Here is a 21,684-nt window from a genome sequence, read left to right as displayed (position 1 = left end):
CATTAGTCATAGTGGATTAGGACCCATCCTAACGAACTCATTTTAATTTAATTAGCCCTTTAAAGTCCCTATCTCTAAAGACAATTACACTCTGAAGTACTGGAAGTTTGGACTTCAACATATGAATTTTGGGAGACACAATTCAACCCATAATGGTGGAGTAGAGATACTCATAATTACTTGCATTAAGTTAAGGAAGTAGTCTTTGCATTCTGGTAATTTCTGAAGATTCTAGTATATTCAAGTCAATAACAGTGTGAGAAAGAAAAAGTGGAAAAAACAAATGTGATTCTAAGTAATACATAGTCAAAACCAAAGTTCTTTGTGTTAGAGATATTTGAAAAATATATTTAAAAAGAAATGTTTTCAAAAAGATAATAACAACAGGGAATGGGAGAGATGGCTTTATTTAAATGTTTTCTGAGTTATGATTTGTTACGGGAGATATTTTTAGGGATATTTATTTCCCCAGTCATTTCCCATGTATTTAGGAAATTTCTAAATCGTGCTCAGTTCAAAAGAATGCAAAGCACTGTGAAGAACATAAAGAAGTACAAGACAGGATCCTTGTTCTCAAGAGCTTTCATCTCTAGATAGAGACTCAAAATTAATACAAGTGAAAAGAAGGGAAAAGCAGTAATTAAAAATAAAACTATGTGATTCCGTCTGGAGATGCCTCAGCATCAGTGGGAAGGAAGTGTCGATGTGAGATATGCCTAGTCTGACATACTTTGCTGCGGGACAGAAGGGTTCTACTTGTGCAGTGAAGGGTGCCTATATTGGAAGCACGTGCTGACAAAGATGGGGAAACCAACGTTTGTAAAAAATGGAAACATGCCTATTTTCACCATAGCACTAATAGAAGTTTTTAGTTATTTTCTTTCCTAATTTTTGTTAAAATTGTGATAAGAATACTTAGCATGAGTTTCACCCTCCTCACAGATTTTTAAGTGCACAATACAGTGTTGTTAACTACTGGCACAATGTTGTACAGCAGATCTCTAGAACATACCCCCTTTCTTATAACTGAAACTTTATACCTGTGGAAGAGCAACTTCCCCTCTCCTTCTCTCCCCAACCTCTGCCAACCATCATTCTATTCTCTGTTTCTGAGTTTGACTATATTAGGTACCTCATATAAGTGGAATCTTGAAGTGTGTGTCCGGTTTTGACTGGCTAATTTTAGTTAGCATGATGTCCTCAAGGTTCATCCATGTTGTTGTATGTGACAAAATCTCCTTTTTTTTAAGTATTAATTTCCTTAGAGCAGTTTTAGGTTCACAGTAAAACTGAAAAAAAAAATACTGAGATTGACTATATATCTCCTATATTCTTACATTTATAGTCTCTCTCATTATCAACATTCTGTACAGGATATTTCCTTCTTTATTAATGTTGAATAATATTCTTTTGTATGTATATACCACATTTTGTTTAATCATTCATCCTTTAATAGACATTTAGGTTGTTTCTATATCTTTGCTATTATGAATTATGCTGCAATTAACATTGGAGTGTTAATATCTCTTTGATATCCTGACTTCAATTCCTTTGAATATATACCCAGATATATGGGGTTGCTAGGTCATATGATAGTTCTATTTTTAATTTTTTTTTAGTAACCCCCATACTATTTTCTGTAGTGGCCTTGCCATTTTACATTCCCAGAGCAATGTGCAAGGGTTCCAATTTCTCCATACCCTTGCTCACATTTTTGTCTTTTTTATTTTTTTTTCTTTAATTATAGCCCTCCTAACAAATGTGAGGTACTATCTCATTCAGGTTTGGATTTGCATTTCTTTGATGAGTGGTGATATTGAGCATACTTTCATATACATGTGGGCCATTTGCATGCCTTCTTTAGAAACATGTTTATTCAAGTAATTTGCCATTTTCAATCAGGTTATTTATTTATTTTTTTGCTGTTGATTTGTAGAAATTTCATTTCTTTCTTTCCTGTTTATGTATTTCTCTCTCCCTCACTAGAACATAGGATCTATAAAAGCAGACATTGTCTTCTCTCATTTTCCCACCACCTATATAGTACTTGTAAATAAAATAGATGCCTGATATTAGTTGAAAAATGAATGAATGAATATTGTGAGGTGACAAGAATGGATTAAACACAAGTACTAGAGAGAAGTTGGAAAGAAATTTTAGGTGGAATCAATTCAGATTATGTCTTGATTTTAAAACTTGGTAAAGAATTTTAAATTTGAGGCAGTATATAATCAGGAAATTAGAAGAATCTTGAACAAGGATGAGGGATGATGAAAGGTATGTTTTCAGAGGGCCACAACAACCTAGAATACTTTTTCTAGGCTATCTGTGGTCCTTTTTGTGCTGGTCACTACTTAGATTCATATTATCCAAGTCCTCATGGTCCTTCCTGGGCATAAGGTTCTTTGGTCATGGTCCTCGAGGACATGGTTCTTTCTGTTCTGCCTCTCCTCCCATTTATATGACAGCTTTGTACTGCCCCAACAGAATCCAATTGGTTATCCTTAGAGACATTTTACAGAGACAGGGCATAGTTTTGTGCTACTCTTAGAAGCCTCTCCTGCCCTGAAACTAATCTAGATTAGGTTATATGGCCACCTCTATTGCTCAGGAGGCTACAAAAGAATGTGCTTGGCGTTTCGAGTGTTGCCTGTGGAAATTATTCTTCTTTAGCAGAATCGACAGGGAGGAGAGCAGCTGTTGGGTAAACAACATGGAGTCAGCCACAGGTTGACTAGCTTATAGTGGTTAGGGATAGAGGTATTTTTCTTTTCTTCTTCTTCTCGTGTCTTCTTTTCTTTTTCTTTCCTTTTCTTCTCTCTTCCTTCCTTTCTTTTCTGTTTTCTAGTCAAGTCTGATTTTTGCAATAATGAATAAATCTGTGAAAATATGTGTGTAAATTTCTGTGTAGACATAAGCTTTTAAATACTTTGGGTAAATAACACAGAGTAGATTGCTGAATCATAGGGTAGGAATATTTTTGATTTTGTAAGAAACCACCAAATTTTCTTCCAAAATAGCTGTAACATTTTACATTCTCACCAGCAGCGTATGAGGGTTTTTGTTGCATCACATTCTTGTTGGCATTTGGCGTTGTCAGTGTTCTGAACTTTGGCCATTTTAATAGGTGTCTAATGGTATCTAATTGTTATGTTATTTTGCACTTCTCTGATCACATATGAGGTGGAGCATCTGTTCATATGCTTGTCTGCCATCTATATATCTTTTTTGATGAGGTGTCTGTTAAGGTCTTTCACACTTTTTTTCTTAATTTGGTTGTTTTGTTGAATTTTAAGAATTCTTTGTATGTACTTTTTTGTTTAAAGCTTATTTTTGAGAGAAAGGCAGAGCACAAGCAAGGGAGGGGCAGAGAGAGAGGGAGACACAGAATCCGAAGCAGGCTCCAGGCTCTGAGCTGTCAGCACAACATGGGGCTGGAACCCACAAACCATGAAATCATGACCTGAGCCGAAGTCAGCTGACTGAGCCACCCAGGTGCCCCAAGAATTCTTGGTATATTTTTGATAATGGTCTTTTATCAGATGTATCTTTTGCAAATATTCTCTCCATGTCTGTGGCTTGTCTTCCAAGTACCTTGATATTTTCTTTTGCACAGAAGTTTTACTTTTAACAAGTCCATTTTATCAATTACTGGTTTCATGGATTATGTCTTTGATGTTGTAACTAAAAAGGCTCAAAGTCATTTAGGTTTTCTCCTATATTATCTTTTGGGAGCTTTATAATTTTGCATTTTACATTTAGGTCAGTGTTCCATTTTGAGTTCATTTTTGTGAAGGGTGTAAGGTCTGTACCTAGATTCATTCTCTTTCATGTAGATGCCCCGTTGTCCCAGGTGGAACACTGTTTAAGAGACTGTTTGCTCCATTGTATTGAGTTTGCTGCTTTGTCAAAAATCAGATGACTGTATTTACTGAGATCCTTTTCTGGGCTCTCTATTTGATTTCGTTGATTTGTCTATTGTTTTAACAATACCACACTGTCTTAATTACTGTAGCTTTGTAGTAACTCTCTTCTCCATTTCATTCATTTTTGAGCACTATCTGCCAAATACCTACATCTGAAGAGGCATAGATTGTGGGTCAGTTGTTCTTTCAAGTAAAGATGATATTCTATGAAAAAAGTAGGTCATTTTTATTTAAAAAAAAAACAAAAAGGAGATAGATAGAGGGGGGAGGCACAAACCAGGAAACAGACCCTTAACAATAGAGAACAATTTGAGGGTTACTGGAAAGGAGGAGGGATGGGTTAAATGGGTGACAGGTTAAGGAGGGCTTTTGTGATGTTGAACACTGGGTTGTAGTAAGTGATGAGTCACTAAATTCTGCATATGAAACTCACATTACCCTGTATGTTAACTAACTGGAATTTAAATAAAAACTTGAAGAAAAAAAAGCAGCTTATTTTCCTGGAGGTTAAACTCCATAAGTACATTTCTTCCAGACAATCATGATTTAGCATGCAACAGAAGTGCTTTATGCACACTTCCCAATTTGCCACACAGATTATTAAAAAGACATGTACCAAAAGATCCAGATTTAATAAAATTAGTGCTTTTTACTGATCAATTCAGAACACTCTTAAGTAAAACAGGCTGATTTATTCATTTATTTATTTTTTCTGTAAGTGCATAGCAGTAGACAACCAATGATTTCTAGTCAGATTAGTGATACTGACTATTGGACTTTTTAGACTAATAGTCTACTTGTCTTTCTTCTTCTATCATATTATCTGCCTTTTTCTTTGTATTATGGAAGATTTTCTCAAACACATTTTGGCATCACTCTATTTTAAAACATATTTTATTTAGACAAGATTTTTTAATGTTCTAAGAGGTTTCTTTACTTGGCTTTTCTCATTGAACTGGAGATTCTGGGTTCCCCTTGATATGTAACAAAGGAGAACTGGGTGTCTATCATGGATTTCCTCTTTTTTTGTGAAAATAAAACTCTTTTTACTTTGTATCTTTCTGGAGAGGGGGCGTCTCACTGGGAGCTCTGCATGCCATTGGACACTGACTTGGAGATTTTGCTTTAGGTAGGAGCTAGGGGTCAGGTTTTGCCTTCCTCAAGTGCCAGAATGAAGGGAATGTTATTGCGAGACACCAGACCTAATATTTCAAGCCTGTTTGCTGAGTATTTTAATTTTTTTAAATGTCTATTTTTGAGAGATTGAAAGATAGAGCACAACCACAGGAAGGGCAGAGAGAGAGGGAGACACAGAATCCTAAGCAGGCTTCAATCTCTGAGCTGTCAGCACAGAGCCCACCAGAGGCTTAAACTCAGGAACCGCGAGATCATGACTTGAGCCAAAAGTCTGACACTTAACCGACTGAGCCACCCAGGTCCCCCTGTTTGATGAGTATTTTAAAAAAGAGCTATGGTCATATTTTTATTTGAGAATTTCTATTAGTGGCTATCACCCTCTGTAAACTCAGGGCAAGGGGTTACAGACATGTTGGTGGTAGAGGATATTACATATAAAAATATCTTCACTTAATTATTCTATTTTTAACCTTTATTAGCACTCCCACTGTACTCTTTGGAGGCTGAAATCAAGGTCATCTAGAGTTCTGTGGAGAGTGATGGCTTCCACTTCTCTTGTAAAAATCACATTTTATGTTATCTTATTTTCATTTTTAATTAGAGTATGAAATAAAACTGAGAGTGGGGGAAAATTAACACTCCAGGTTGCAACTTAACCTATTTCTCCATCTTTTATACCATCTATACCATTATAAAATACCATCTTTTATACATTGTTTATAGGTCCTTAATTCTCTATGGGTGTATACATGGTTTTTTCTGCTTTGTGTTTCTAAATTCCCATCACAGTGGCACATTGAAAAAACTGAAAGGGAACATACATGGGTCTAGTCTACTGTACCGTTCTATACACCTTTTAATAAGGTCTCTACAGGGGCCCCTGGGTGGCTCAGTCAGTTAAGCGTCTGACTCTGGCTCAGGTCATGATCCTGTGTTTTGTGAGACCCAGCCCCATGTGGGTCTCTGTGCTGACAGTTCAGAGCCTGGAGCCTACTTCGGATTCTTTGTCTCTCTCTGCCCCTCCACTGCTTGAACTCTGTCTCTGTCTCTCTTTTAAATATAAATAAAAATTTAAAAATAATAATAAATAAAGTCTCTACAGTAAAATTTTCTATTCACAGTGAACTTTTACCTTGTTAGGTCAATTCACAAGTGTAAAACAAGCCCAAAAGTGAATGGGCTACTCAATGTCATCAGCATAATCTAAGCTCCATATGCATATATCAAGAGAGAGAAGACTATAAACTCCATCCATCTATAGAAGGGGACACTAGAGATTAAATTGGCACCAGCAGCTCTGAAATCAGTGCTTGTTATATAATCTGGGGCCTCTATTTATTGTATGACCCGGGGAAAGCTTCTTAATGTCACTTTGCCTCAGCATTCTACTGTAAAATGGTTTAATAATAGTAGTACTTAGGGATGCCTGGGTGGCTCAGTTGGTTGAGTGAACGACTCTTGATTTTGGCTCAGGTCATGATCCAAGGGTCATGGGATTGAGCCCTGCATCACGCTCTGTGCTGAACGTGGAGCCTGCTTAAGATTCTCTCTCTCCCTCCCTCACTCTGCCCCACTATCCCACTTGCACTTTCTCTGTATAAAATAAAATAAAAATAATAAAGAAATAATGGTAATACTTGCCTTCTAGAATTGTTTTGAAGATTAAATGTATTAATCTACCTTCAGTGTTTACAAATGTGCGTTGTACAAAATCAAATTTAGTAAGGGGTGATTATTGTTGATATCTGTATTAGTATCCTTCTTAAATATCTGAAACTAGGCCTTGGTTTAGTCAAAATATCATAGCATTTGAATGAGAATAAATGAACTGTGAAGGTAAAGAGTTTTTTTGTTTTGTTTTTTGGGTTTTTTTTCACAAAATTAATTAACCTTTGACTTCTAGGTAAAAATTAATGCGGTCCCAATTGTTATTAGTTAGGCTTTTGTTGAAAAGTCTAAATTGTTTAAAACCTTTATAATTTTGAACTTTATTTTGATTACTGCCTTTCCTTAATTTTTTTAAAATAAATGTTTATTCCTTTTTGAGAGAGCGTGTGGGCAGGGGAGGGGCAGAGAGAGAGGGGGACAGAGGATCCAAATCAGGCTCTGCACTGGTAGCAGAGATCCTGATGTGGGGCTCAAACTCATGAACTGTGAGATCATGACCTGAGACAAAGTCCAATGCTCAACTAACTGAGCCACCCAGGTACCCCTCTTTAAAATTTTTAATGCAGTCAGCATGGAGTTGTAGAAAGAACACAAGTTTCAGAGATAGGAAGACAAAGTATAAAAATTTGATTGGGGTGCCTTGGTAGCTCAGTTGGTTAAAGTATCTGACTCTTGGTTTTGGCTCAGGTCATGATCTCACAGTTCGTGATATCGAGCCCTGAATTGGACTCTGCACTGACAGTGTGGAGCCTGCTTGGGATCCTCTGTCTCCCTGTCTCTCTGCCCCTCCCCTGCTCGTCCTGTCTCTTTCTCAAAATAAATAAACTGAAAAACAATTTTTTAATTTGATTAATCTCTATGAATCTTAGAGTCTTCATCTATAAAATGAGACTGGTAATAGTTTCTTTATAGTTTCTCTATGATAATTTGAAATAAAATAATAATAAATCTATCATCTTCACCAGCATGCTAGCTTCCTTAGGGTTGGGACTATTTTTTTTTTTTAATCTATGGAACATTACAGAGTGTCTACTACCAAAAAACATTCAATATGTGTCCTCAACACATACACTGAACAGTTTACATTATTAACATTTTGAAGAAAGGGTCATAAGTTGTGCAAAAAAATAAAAGAGTTATGAAGAGTTCTGAAGAATTCAGTAATGGGGAGTACAAATTATTAAAAGCTTACATACTGTAAACAAAAATAGGACAATATTTTCTTATAATTGCTTGGATATTTGGTTGGATTTTGCCATTTATTTACAGATATTATACAGCACTAATGTGATCATGTGTACATATGTAAATAATGTAGTCTGTATTCCATATTAATTTGAAAATGCTTTTATTTATAGTCTATGTTTTACGAAAAAGAAAAGTTAAAGGCAAGAATCTCTAATTGGAGAGGAAGGAGAAAAATTTAAACAAATATCATTGTGGTTTGTATTTTTAAAAGAATAAAAGAGATTTTATTTTTTCCCCTTAGACACAGAGCTTGGGAATGTAACAAAAGAAATCAGAAAGTATTATACTTTATTGGCTGTTTATTATTATTTAATAAGATGATTATCTTTTTCATAGAAAAAATCTTTTCATTTTTATAGATAAGAAACTGTGGTGGGCAGACCAAAACTTAGCTCAGCTGGGAACCTGCAGCAAAAGGGATGGAAGAAACCCCACAGTCCTACGAAATAAGACTTCTGGGGTTGTTCATATGAAAGTGTACGATAAAGAAGCACAGCAAGGCAAGTCACACTGTAATGAATTTGTGCCACCTTTTGAATATATAATGTTCTCTCTTTTCATATTATTTTCTCAATTCAACAATTGAAAGGTTTGTATTTTTGCTTCTGGTAAAAAAAAAAAAAGCGGGGGTGGGTGGGTGGGTGGGAGGCAAATGCTGCTTAATACTACACAAGAAATTCTTTTGACATCAGGTATATAATGAGCTTTCAAAACATTAGCAGAGCCACCCAAGGAATCTTAATTTGTCAGGTCTTCAAAGAAGTCTTATCAAGTTCTTGATTTCAAAATATAAGAATAAGAAAAAATCCCAGCAAAATATATGCAGTATATAATTAAGCCCAGAACCTGAATGAACCAGGGGACTTCAAATGGACTATGTCAACGTAAGAATTTCACATCCAAAAAGCACTGCATTGTTTGGCTCTAAGCATTTTACTTTTTTGTTTTTGCTTGTCCAAATGGTGTGCAGTGAAATGGAGTGAGAGAACTAACAGATGGTTTACATAGGTGGACTTGTCACATTGCCCGAATGGCAATTAGATTAGAGATGCCAGCCAGGACAGCCCCACACCTGCTAGTCCTTTCTTAGTTTTTGTTTCATGACCCATGACATTTAGCAGTACTTGTTTTCTAGAAAAAACATTTCTCTGTATTATACTTCCTTACCTCAGTCTCTGCCATGAGACCCTTAGCTTCATATACTTTTCTTCTTAGTAAAAACATTTCAAGAAAATGTAAAGGGATTTTCATCTAAAGGAGTTAGACATATAGACCAAAACAGAGAATAGTATAGGTAGAAATAGTGAACCAAGGGGATTGCTGATTCTGAAGACCGGTAACAACCATCATTCAAGCAGAATTTATTGGTGATACCAATTGGGAGCCATACCTGCATATCCAGAGACAAAATGAAGACCAGATTTATGGTTGCCTTCCCTGTACAAAAGCATGGGCAAATTTTGGTCTGAAATCCTTCCTGAAATTTCCTGGAAAAAATTTAAAAGAATTTTTTTTAGAATAAAAAATAACGATGAAGTGATTACTGGGCTCCTTTCATGGTTCAGATGATACCAATACCCAAACCCTTATGCATAAAACTGTATTTCCTCTCTGATATATTTTTAAATCACTGTCTATAATAATTAACAGGAGTGTTTTCACCAGTAATTTTGTAATGTAAGATTTCTGTATCAAAATAAATAATTTTAGTGGCATACAAGTCATGGGGAATATATCATATAATTGAGAATAAAACGCTGGTACTCAGTAAATAAAATATTGTGACATTTTTGTGGATTTCAATGTGATATATTTGCAAAGAATAAAAACTTAAAATACTATGATAAATGTTAGTTCATAGTCTATACTTAATGAGATTATACCCAAAAACACATTAGAAAATACAACAGAGGGACAGATACATTATTTCTAAAAAGGACATTTTAAAAAATATATATTCATTTTTTTATCAAAATGTGAACAAACACATTGTTTGAAATTGTATATTAGTTTAATATATAGAGTATTCCTAGATACCGTCCCAATAAAGTTTATTGGAGGAAAAATTTATTATGTTTCCTCACTTTTTTGCTCATGTACATAAATTGTTGTCTCGTAAGAGTTTAATCCTACAAAAGTAGAGTTGGCATTTTATGCATCGTGCAAGTATTACTAAATTGATAAGGACCTGCAGTACTTAGAAATTAATGGTGTAATATGACTAAGCTTAAAATTCAGTGAGAATACTATTTTTACTGAAAAAATATGCTGATAAAAGCATCTGTATTAAAGAGAATCCCATTAACAGAATCACGGCAGGTACCTTAAAAGCTTCATTACTATGAAATATGAGCAATTTAGGATTATTTAAGGTTAACATTACTACTTCTTTGGATTTCAAAGTACAATTAGCTACTTCATTTATCATTTTTGACACAGATCACTGGAGAACCGGGACTTCTCGTTAGTCAAGTGGACTTTCTGACTCCACTAGGGAATTGGGGCATGAAGTTTGAACATCAGTATCATTGCAAAATATTAAGCCAAGCTAATATTTCTAATTTGCCAGATAATCACTACCAAAATTACTGTCTTTTAAAATCTAATACTTTTCCTACATCAATTCTTTATTTAATAGGCAAAGATAAATACTGTAAATAATGATTCATTTCAATTATTTTTTTCCTTTCTGTCTCCCTATTAGAGACCAAAATGATACATGAAATGCATGTTGTTGTACAACATAATTGTTAACATAGGCTAATTTTATTATTTGTCAAAAAATAAGTATGATACAATATGTATTGCTATTATTACAATTAGATTTAAAAATGCACAGTCCCAGAAGTTCCTTTTCCGTTATTTTTTCACATATTTTTATATCATCAAGGTTATAGAACTCTATATTTTTTGAAATTTTAATTATCTTCCTGAATCTATTTTTTTAACTTCATTTCCTTGTTTCTCCTTCTCTCCACTTGGTGTTTCTTCAAACTTTATAGTTAAAACATTTCTTGTCAATCTTTTCTCAGTTTTTCAGCCTTTTGTAATAGTTGAAATAAATCTATAACAAAATGCAGAAGTCCATAGATTGGCATTGCATTAATATATGTTTATGTGCTTCCTATAAAATAAAATATATTTAAGTTCAGTATAGATTACTGTAAGTCTACATAACTACAGATCAAGGTTAGTATAGATTGCTGTAAACTATGTAACTATGTGCTATATAACAGTAAATTTAACTGTCTCTTAAAGTAATCAGAGGTCAAGTTTTATCTTCATATATAAGTATATAGAAAGTCAGCTTGAGGAAAGGGGAAATAAGTCAACTAATCTTCATTAGTTTATATAAGAGATAAAGGTAATCATTTCAAAAGTTCAGGGCAACTCAAATCCTAGTATGTGGCCCTATATAGGATGGAGTTCGTCATTGACTGAACTGGCAGCTATTGGAAATTAGGAGAGAATGTGGTAGATCTCCTGATGAGAAATCTCCCATGTTGAGGGTATTTCACACTTCAAAAATGACAGAGCTCATGACAGCTTCTATTGAACAATTAAATCCCATCAGACTGTCTTGAATTCAGGAGATGAGAAATAATGAGCTGCATTGGTATTTTGAATTTTCCATAGAGCACTATTGATATATAGCTTTCATCATGCTTTGTAATTCTCACTGGATTTACTGCACGTCGCATTAGAGCTTGAACATCCAGTAAATGGCATTGCATGTCCTAGAATAATAAAAATGTTGTAAAAATGGGATATTTAATGAACTTGCTGGGTAAGATTGTAAATTACTTAATGTCACGCTACCAGGTTTAATTAGCACATTGGGCCTAGTAAATTCAGTGGAACATCTTTCTAGAATGCCTACCTGTGATTACCTGACTAATATTTGTCATTGCTACTACACAGGAATAAGGAGAATTAATATGCCAATTAATTAGATGACTCTTGCGGGTATGTTTTAAATATATTTGGGGAGAATTATGTTCCTAGGAATAGCAAAATTTATTTCCTTTTTAAAAATTATATATATATATATATATATAATATACACACACATATATACATATATATACACATACATATATGTGTATATGTACTTCCTTTCTTTTAGCAGCGTAGTCTTCAAATTGAGTTAGTAATATAATTTAACAGCGATTTAGTTGACATATTTGGATAAAGTATTCCTGAAAATGAAGTAACTATAGAGTTGAAGTGAAATATAGTAGTCAAGAAAGAAAGATTTCCTAGTTCCTGTGATCTTAAAATATTGTAAAGGTCTATAACAGTATTCATGACAAACCAATTTCACTTGTTCTTCTGTAGCTGTGAATCTTCTCATGAATCATCATTTGCTTTGAAATAATAGTTTTTAATTATTTATTTTTAAATTTATGTTTAAGACATAATTGACATAAAGCATTGTACAAGTTTAAGGTATATAAGGTGTTGATTTGATACATTTATATGTTGCAATATAATTACCACCTTAGTATTAGTTCCTAAGTCTACCATATCACATAATTATCATTTCTTCTTCATGATGGGAACAATTAAGATCTGGTCTCTCAGCAAATGTGAATTGTAATTAAAGTTTAATAGATACTATAAATTAATTATAGTATTGCTGTCTATAATCACTATGCCATGCATGAGATCTCCATTCACTTTTTTGGGAGGGCAGACTTCAACTATAACATGCCACTTTGAATTATTCAAGACACTCAAACATAATACTAACCAATAGAAAACAGCTACATTTATAAATCAACAAAAGCATAAATATTTGTTCATATTATTGGTATTGAATGATACTCCAATTTTATTAAATTTTATATTTTATTTTTCTTGAATTTTATATTTATTTTGCTTGTTTTCCTTCTATTCAGGCAGCAATTCTTGCCAACTAAATAATGGTGGATGTTCTCAGCTTTGTTTACCAACATCTGAAACTACAAGGACTTGCATGTGTACAGTGGGATATTATCTCCAAAAGAACCGAATGTCATGTCAAGGTATAAGGTCTTGAAAAATTTAATTCTGATGAATTGACTTTATCCATGCAGATTTGAGGCAACATGATGTAGTTAAAAAATAGAAAAAAAATATTAGCTTCTTTTTGGATTCTGGTTCACTGCTCAGTCTCATATATGAAGGATTTTTAATGTACCTAAAATATTTTAAGTATTACTGTTCTTTAAAGCTTCATATCTTTTTTTTAGTTATTTCCAAGAAAAACAGTTTATTGTCAAACTTTTAGCCAAACCCAGTAGAAGCTACCTTTAACTTGAATAGGCAAAGGTTGAAGTAAAAAGCGGTAATTGACCAGTTACAATTACCATCCAATCTGAATCCAGTTATGTTTACTTTCTTTTAACTATTTAAGAGAAAGTACATAAAGGCTGTGAGGTCTCTGAATTTCTCAGCAGAGAGAGAAGAGCCCTGCCAAAGAACTGGCACCCAACAGACCCATCTTCCTATTTCTTGTTTCATGGATTCTGGCTCCAAGACTCAAAGAAATTTGGTTCTAGAATGATCTTTTTATCCAATGATCATAGCTTAATTTCATTTTTAAAAAGTTTCAGTCTTATATGAGGAATGTTTGTTAATGTTATCACATGCTTTCTTTTAAATAAAATATTTATATGGCACTTATGTACTAGGCACTGTTCTAAATACTTTAAACATATTAATTCACTTAATCCTTATACTAACCCTTGAGGTAGGTCTCTTATTATTGCCATTTTAGAGATGTGAAAACTGAGGCATAGTGAGATTAACTAGCTTGCCTGAGTCACACAGTTAGTAAGTAGTAGAGACCCATGTAAACCCAGGCATTCTAATTTTAATAAGAAAATATGTGTCAAAAACATGTTCTAGCATATTAGAAAAAGTCATAAACAGCATGCAGACTTCTGGTAGTCAGCTTTTATGTATGTTTATTTTAGGACATACTTTTGATGCTAGAATGGCAAGGTGTTAGTAAAAGTGAAGTACTTTTATATTTTTAGTGTTCAAAATGATTTAAAACTAACTTTATTAGAAAAGTAACAGTGAAATAGTTACCTAAAATTATATATAAAATCAAAGTTTATTATCATATATAAACAACAAGGTAACTGGGCATTAGAAAAGAGGGGATGAATTTTGGTTGTGAGGTCAGGTGTGTTTTCAAGAATTACCTGCCTCTGTTTTTGTGAAAGTCTAGTTCCAGATCAGTAGTGTTGTCACTACCTAGGAACTTTTCAAAAATTTAAATGATTTCTCCTCTTGGATGGGGGCCTGGTAATCTGTGTTTTAACAAGTCCTCTAGGAGATTCTGATGCATACCCAAGTTTGAGAACCACTAATCTGTCTATCTACCTTTCAACTAGTCAGAAGTGTAGTGTACAATTTAAAAAAAAAAAGTTAAAAATAATGCTAGTAGAATAATTTTAATTTTAAATATTCATTTGGAGCTTTTTTTTTTCTTTTTCCAATTTAGGTATAGAGTCATTTCTTATGTACTCTGTTCATGAAGGAATCAGGGGAATACCTCTGGAACCGAGTGACAAAATGGATGCATTGATGCCTATATCAGGAACTTCATTTGCTGTTGGAATAGATTTTCATGCAGGTAAATAGCTTTTTATTCATAATTTATATATGATGTTTTTACTTGATTTATTAAACATGATGCAAATATAACCTTTCCCTCTGTACTCTGAGAGTCAAGATGAGGAACAAGAAAGTAAATTGGTAATGAATTTTTAAGCCAAATACAAATTGCTCTAAATACGTTTTCCTGAAAAAAAAAAATCAAGTAAAAATTTCCTAAAATATAGCATTTGAGTTGCAAATACATGAAAATGCCATAATTGACAATCGGTTACTTCATTTTTATTTCTCTCCTTTCAAAATGACACCTTTACTTTTATTCAATTATAGATACGAATATATATAAAATATTTTGTTTGAGAATATACATAAACCATAATCTTATTTAAAATATTTCCAGAATGATTATCTATTCTAACATTGGTAGTAGAATATTAGATCCAAATAACAAGAAAACAATTATAAATTCTGTGACATTTAAATTACTTTTGAAGGTGGTATGTATAATTTTGGAGTCAGATTTTATCCTTCTTATTTTAGTAAACAGTGAAAAAAAGCATATTGGACACTAACATTTTCTGTGGCTTACATAAATGTGTGACTGGAAATTGATAGTCGACACTGTCCAATTTATTGAAGTAAACGTGTGTGTGTGTGTGTGTGTGTGTGCGTGTGTGTGTGTGCTAATTGCTAAATTCAGAGATAGTATAAGCATTAGATATGCTTTGGCATTTATACTCAGATTTTTTTTCCTACACTTGTGGGTCTAACTTTATAAGAGTAAATTGTTCTACCGCTCATCCAACTAAATCTTATGTTTCCCATATTAATGTTTTAGTGCTGAAGATGTACATGCATGTTTACAGTGTTGTTGTTTTTTTTTTTTTGTAATTGTAAAGACAATTTTATCTAATTCTAAAAAACAAGTAGTTCTTTGATTTATAATCTTAAAATCCTTAAGCATCAGCATGTGGGATTCTGGCTGTAAGCTTATTTTTTTTCCCTCAGCTCTAACACTTTGTTTAATCATGTGTTAATGAAATTCCTGGCTACCATTTAATGAGTTACTGAGGATCTTTACTTTCCTTAAGTAAATTATTTTGTACCCAATGTTTGGAATAATATAGAGGCACACTTTCTACATTTTTAAAAGGATGTTTCTTAAAAGGAAATTCAGACAAATATAGTATATTGTATTGAGCATTATGTAAATTTTGCTAAGATGACAATGTGATTTTTGATCAAACCTTCATTATACTTGGAAGGTTCACTAAAACCATGCATAATCTAGCCAGTCTCTTAATTATAGGCATCTTATTCTTTAGAATTTTATCATATAGGATTTAATAAATGCAAAAGTGCAAAATGAAGAAAACGTGAACTCTTTGAAAAGATGTTATGTACATGCATAATTTTTAGTAAGTACACATAATCCCTTGTTTTAACTGTTATCCTATATTTGATTCTTTTAAAGACTTCATAATGATTTTTGAAAGTATTTAAAAATTTTCTATAAGGTAAAATATTGAAACATTTGGTGTAAATGTTCTGATTAGATCACTAGTAAATTTCTTTTTTCTTAAGTGTAGACTGATTATTTGTATAAGTTCGCTCTGAGGCTTTATATTGGCCCTGAAATGGTTAAGTTTCATATAATGTGCCACAACACAGCCAAACAAATATTTTTGTTTGCAGAGAATAGTACTCTCCCTGTTTCTAGATTTCCAATAATTTTTAATATCATAATAAACTTATTTTGCATCAGAGTAGTTTTTCATCAGAGTGTTCTTCATATCATACCTGCCATATTTTTAAATTAAATTTCTAGAAAGAAATCATTTTTAGAAAATCTATTTCTTCTAAATGTAAAAGGATATAGGCATATGGAATAGTCATATAAAATTAAAGTGTTCAAGAATGTATTAAAATCCCTATTGTTAATCAGAAAATAGCAGTGCAAAATTTGCTTTGAAATCTGAGGATTAGACAGACACTTGGGGCAGCAAAACATAGAGTTGGAAGAGGTGAGACTTTTGCAACAGGCAACTAGAACTCTAATTCCAGTTCACCCTGTTACTACTCTGTGAGGTTTGTAAGTTAGTTAATATATCTGAGGCTCAGTTTTTTCAGTTTATGGAGTGTGGGAATATTCAGATTAATGTATACAAATGTTTGACACAGTGCCTGACATATAAGAGAGCTAAGAAGATAGTAGTGATATCTAATAATAGAAAGTAATAAATTGTAGAAGTAAGCATATATGGTTTATGTGTGTGTAATATATATATTTACAAAGATGCCCTGGAAGCCATATTTAAACTTCTAATTAGCAATGTTTTTTTTTTTTTTTCTGTTCTCTTGACTGATACTATACTTTCTGTCCAGTTATCTGCATAGAATAGTTGTTTCTTAACTTCTAGGGGAAAGAGTATATTAGTAAAATTCCTCAGTAAAGATGAACTCAGTAATGATGATAATGAACATTATATAAAGTAGATAAATAAAGCTCAAAAAGTAATACCAGCTCTTTGAAGTCATTCAGTATAAACCTAGGAGGCCAGCAGACAGTGCTTAGATAAGGAACCAAGTAAAGCACTAATATTGATGATGGTAGTGGTGATATTAAGAGCTTCCAACCACTTCTGCACATACCTTTTATGTTTCCATCTATTTCACAGTCTGATCCTTCACTAATTGTGTTTTATGAAAATATATTAGGATCAGAGTAAGTGTCAGCAGCTTGATTTACGGTATCATTATAGACAATATGTAAGCTCTGTGGCTTTGTTGTAGAGTGAAGTTACTCCAGGGAGGAAGGAAGCAAAATGAAGAATCGCTCCTGAGCAAAGTAGAGAAACCAGTTTTTGGTGCATCAACTTTCCCCCCCCCCCACCAACGCCGTTACGTTTTACCTGATCATAAGTTCTTCCACTATTAGTTCTCTTTGCAGATATTCCATATTTTCTTCTTTCATTCATGGCACTCACATCTGTGACATAATCCCTACTTTAGGATCAATCAAAGATAAAGATGACAGAATGGAAGGGCATAGTTGCTCCTTATTCTAAACAACAAAAACAACAAAACAAACAAAAACCTCCCATCATAATAAGTAGATGGTGTGAAGGAGAATCATTTCTTGAGTATAACCATCATAATTTATGTCATATTATTTTATTACCACAGTTTTACAGAGATAAATCCATTGTTCAAACCTGTACATTTTGTGAGGATTAACAGATCTGAATCCTGCTGGCTTTGAGTCCTAATGAATTACAGTTTTCTGCAGTGAAAGGGTTTCTTTCACCAGAGGAAGCAATTCTGGTTACTATCCACAGAAGAAAGAACACCCTGTGGCTAGATTTAAAATGTTCAAAGCATTTTTTATCACTTCACTGGAAACGTCCCATTCCACTGAAAAAAAAAAAAAAAAAGCTTTGAAAATCCTTGCCTACTGAGTGATATTCCTCCTGATGAATGAATATTGGATTTGATGCTTTAAAAGATATATTTTAGGGTCTCCTGGGTGGCTTCATTTGGTTGAGTGTCCAACTCTTGATTTCTGCTCAGGTCATGATCCCACGGTTCATGAGATCCAGCCCCGTATCTGTCTGTGTGCTGACAGTGCAGAGCCTGCTTGGGATTCTCTCCCTCCCTCTCTCTCTGCCCCTCCCCCACTCATGCTCGCTCTCTCTCTCTCTCTCTCTCTCTCTCTCTCTCTCTTTCTCTCTCTCGTTCTTTGACCTCTCTTTCTCTCTCTCAAAATAAATGGAGATACTTTAAAAAAAATTAAGATATATTTCAGTTAGGAGAAAAACCTTCAAAACAAAGTCCATTGTTCCAGTCAGTAGTGTGGTGTTGAGTATGTAATGCTCTATTCAGCCTGCCCCTCTCCTGCTTTGAGAGTATTTATCCTTTTTTATAATGAACCCATACTAGGATATTACTTGAATAAAGATTATTTATCTGAAAATTTCAGTCTTCTATTTTTTCATCTTTTATATCTGTTCAAATTTTTGTCATCCAACTCAATATTAACACATGTTGATTATGATCTAGTAGGTGTGAAACATCACAGCTAAGTTGCTGTAGAGGATAAAGATAAACAAGGAATAGCTTCTGAGGTAATACACATATGGTTGATCTGTAGGGTTTTTTGTTTGTTTATTTTGTCTTTCAAGAGAGCATCAAAAGACTATTATTTGGATGTCATTGCTCGGCACTCCCTATGGAGAATATTTTAATGTTTTTTTTACACCATGACATAGTGATGTAGCTATTAAGACAAAAGACACTGAAGGGACATGTCCTTATAACTTAAAACCCTTAAACCTTAAAACCCATGGAATGTATAACATGAAGAATAATCCCTGATCAAAACTGTAGATCCTAATATAAACTATGGATATTCCAATTTAGGTTTATCAGCTGTAGCAAATGTACCACTCCAAATGAGATGCTGACAGTTGGGGAGGCTGTGTATGTATTAAAGGAGAAAGCACGTGGGAGCTCTCCACTCAATTTGTCTGTGAATCTAAAACTGTTCTAACAAAGTCTATTTGAAAATTTAAGTGAAGGAAACTATATGACAAAATATCATTGCCACATTTACACATTTGAGTGTCAACTACTTACATGAAATAATCTCTCTGTAATAGTTCCACAACATTTGGATATATCTTTGACTGTTAGAACGAGAAGGAACATTTGCTACCATGTTGTAGCATTCCCTCAGGTTACAGATAAGGAAACTGGAACCCAGAGAGATCAAGAGGTTGTATGGTATGGAGGATCCTATTTCCAGTTCTTTACACTATGCCAGCCTGCACTTGTAACCACTGAAACAAAATTTTGTTTAGACATTGTTGGCATTACTTGATACACTTCATTGCACTTCTGCAAATTTGTGCCTGTAGAAGATTATATTTTATTTTGGTCATATGCTGAATCATTGAATCATGTGACCTTAAACCCATTTAATAATTGAAGCAGGTGACACTCAAGTGAGAGTCTCTTTTTCTTTCCCTGGAAGCTTAGAAAATAACTATTTACAATTTTTTTTTTTTAGTAACCATTTTGTCACCTACCAAGCCACAGAAGAATTTATAGAAAGAATTCTTTTTATGTCACTAACAGCAATAGCTTAAGAAATATAATACTGTTGCTTTGGGACATTTTTTCAATTTTATGAAAACCATTTCTGTGGCTACAAAGTGAATTTTTAGGACTGGTTCATTTCTTCTTGTTCTTGTGACAGTGAACCAATACTACTTTGTGTTGTCATTTCAAACTTGCTTCAAGACTGTATTTTCAAATCATGTGAACGGTTTGTATGTATTTGTAGATGTTAAAGTCTGGTATATCTTTCAAGAGGCAAAGGAGTAACTACCACAAGAAAGCAAAAACTTTTCAACACTGCCTGGGAGACGAATAACATAAACATACATAAAATAAGGAACTACAGGTTAAAGAAATTATTGTGTATATCTCACAAATCATTTTTGGATAATTTCTAAACTCAAAATGTAAACAAACAAACAGTTTTCTTAGGCATCTGAATTATTCAATAGGTTACTGAAAACCAAAAGCCCAGAAGATGTACAATGATTGCTTGTTAAGATTAAGGCTTTCATCAACTTTCGTCTTACTGAGAGAATGGCTCAGGCAGTTAGCACTCCTCATGAAAGTAAAACCTGTCAACACCAGCTTCAGACTAATTCATGCAAAGCACATCCATTCTGTATTTTGGTACCTCTCTTTTTCCCTCTCCTGAGTTAGTATATACTGCTATATTTCTTTTTAGTGGCTAAGGATTCTTTTCAGCAAAGCTACACTCATATTTGATAGTCTAATATATTTCTGTACTCTTTTCCTTATCAACACTGAGTTAGCATGAAACCTATCCTCAAAAGGCCCTACTACACTAATTCACAGTAAATTATTAATAGCTGCTAAGAGATTTACAAGTTATCTATGTGTGTTTGAGCAAAGCACAGTATCTTAACCCATACTATAAATACAACTAAAGCACCACTAAAAAATTGTGAAGAAAGTATTTTTATAGATAGGTCAGTCTTCTGGAGGTTTTCCAAATTACCCTGTCCTCTGACTTGTAGACAATAGATTGCCACCTGTTTATTCCCAGAAGCTCAGTCCTGGATATGGTAACAGGTCAGATGATAATGTAGAGGTCTCCTTTAGCTTAGGTACACTGATATCATTAGTGCTGTTAATTAATGGTGACCTTAAAAAAGTGTTTTAACCTTGAAAAAGTGTTTTCCCCCATTTTAAGAAAACCAATAATATATTAGTCTATTTTTCTTTTTGACACCCTTTCTTTAAAAAAAATAAAAGAGGTATGCTTCAGCTTCTAAGATTATTGATCATTAGTTTTTAATCAAGTAGACAATTTTCTAGTTAATAGAGAAAAATGGAAGTTATTTAATTGATTCTGGACTGGTCATAAACAGTGGATCTTTAATTCCTTTTTATCATTTTGCTTTTTTCTTCTCCAGGGACAGTAAGTAGCAAGTGTAGTAAGTGGATTCTTTGGGGACTTTAGAAGAATAAAGAACTAATTATTTCCATGAATTCCTTACTAATTTTAGAACAAGGACTTGGCTGAAGTAGAAAGGCTAGAAATAGGGCTCCTGGGTGGCTCAGTTGGTTGAGAGTTGACTTTGGCTCAGGTCATGATGTCACAGCTCAGCTCGTGAGTTCCAGCCCTACATTGGTCTCTGTGCTGACAACTCAGAGCCTGGAGACTGCTTTGGATTCTGTGTCTCCCTTTCCTCTGCCCCTTCCCTGCTTGTGCTCATGCGCGTGCTCTCTCTCTCTCTCTCTCTCTCTCTCTCTCAAAAATAAAGAAACATTAAAAAGAAAATTTTAAGAAGAAAAACTAGAAATAGAATTAATCACCCAAACAGAGTTAGAAGTAGGAAGTTTGGAAGAGAAAAAAGATGAAAATAACATCAAAGAACCTCAATACTTATTGAACACTTACTACATTATAGGAATGTTGTTGGGAAACTTTTTGTATTTATGCCATTTAATTAATCAGAATAATCTGTTGAGGCAGGTGGAATGTTCATTTTAA

General features: G+C 33.6%; 1 protein-coding gene across 3 annotated transcripts in view; it reads left to right on the top strand.

The window, feature by feature from the left end:
* Window positions 1-21,684, top strand: part of LRP1B (LDL receptor related protein 1B) — a 1,862,224-nt gene that overhangs the window by 1,339,672 nt on the left and 500,868 nt on the right. For all 3 annotated transcript variants that reach the window (XM_053214983.1, XM_053214982.1, XM_053214984.1), the window contains exons 33-35: window positions 8,339-8,483; window positions 12,885-13,006; window positions 14,476-14,607. In XM_053214983.1, coding sequence (XP_053070958.1) covers window positions 8,339-8,483; window positions 12,885-13,006; window positions 14,476-14,607 — 399 coding nt within the window. The remainder of the gene's footprint in view (window positions 1-8,338; window positions 8,484-12,884; window positions 13,007-14,475; window positions 14,608-21,684) is intronic.

Source organism: Acinonyx jubatus, chromosome C1 (assembly GCF_027475565.1).
Source record: "Acinonyx jubatus isolate Ajub_Pintada_27869175 chromosome C1, VMU_Ajub_asm_v1.0, whole genome shotgun sequence".
In the NCBI taxonomy this organism is placed as follows: Eukaryota; Metazoa; Chordata; class Mammalia; order Carnivora; family Felidae; genus Acinonyx; species Acinonyx jubatus.
Note: the sequence above shows the minus strand (reverse complement) of the source record. Positions and strands in the feature narration are given on the sequence as shown.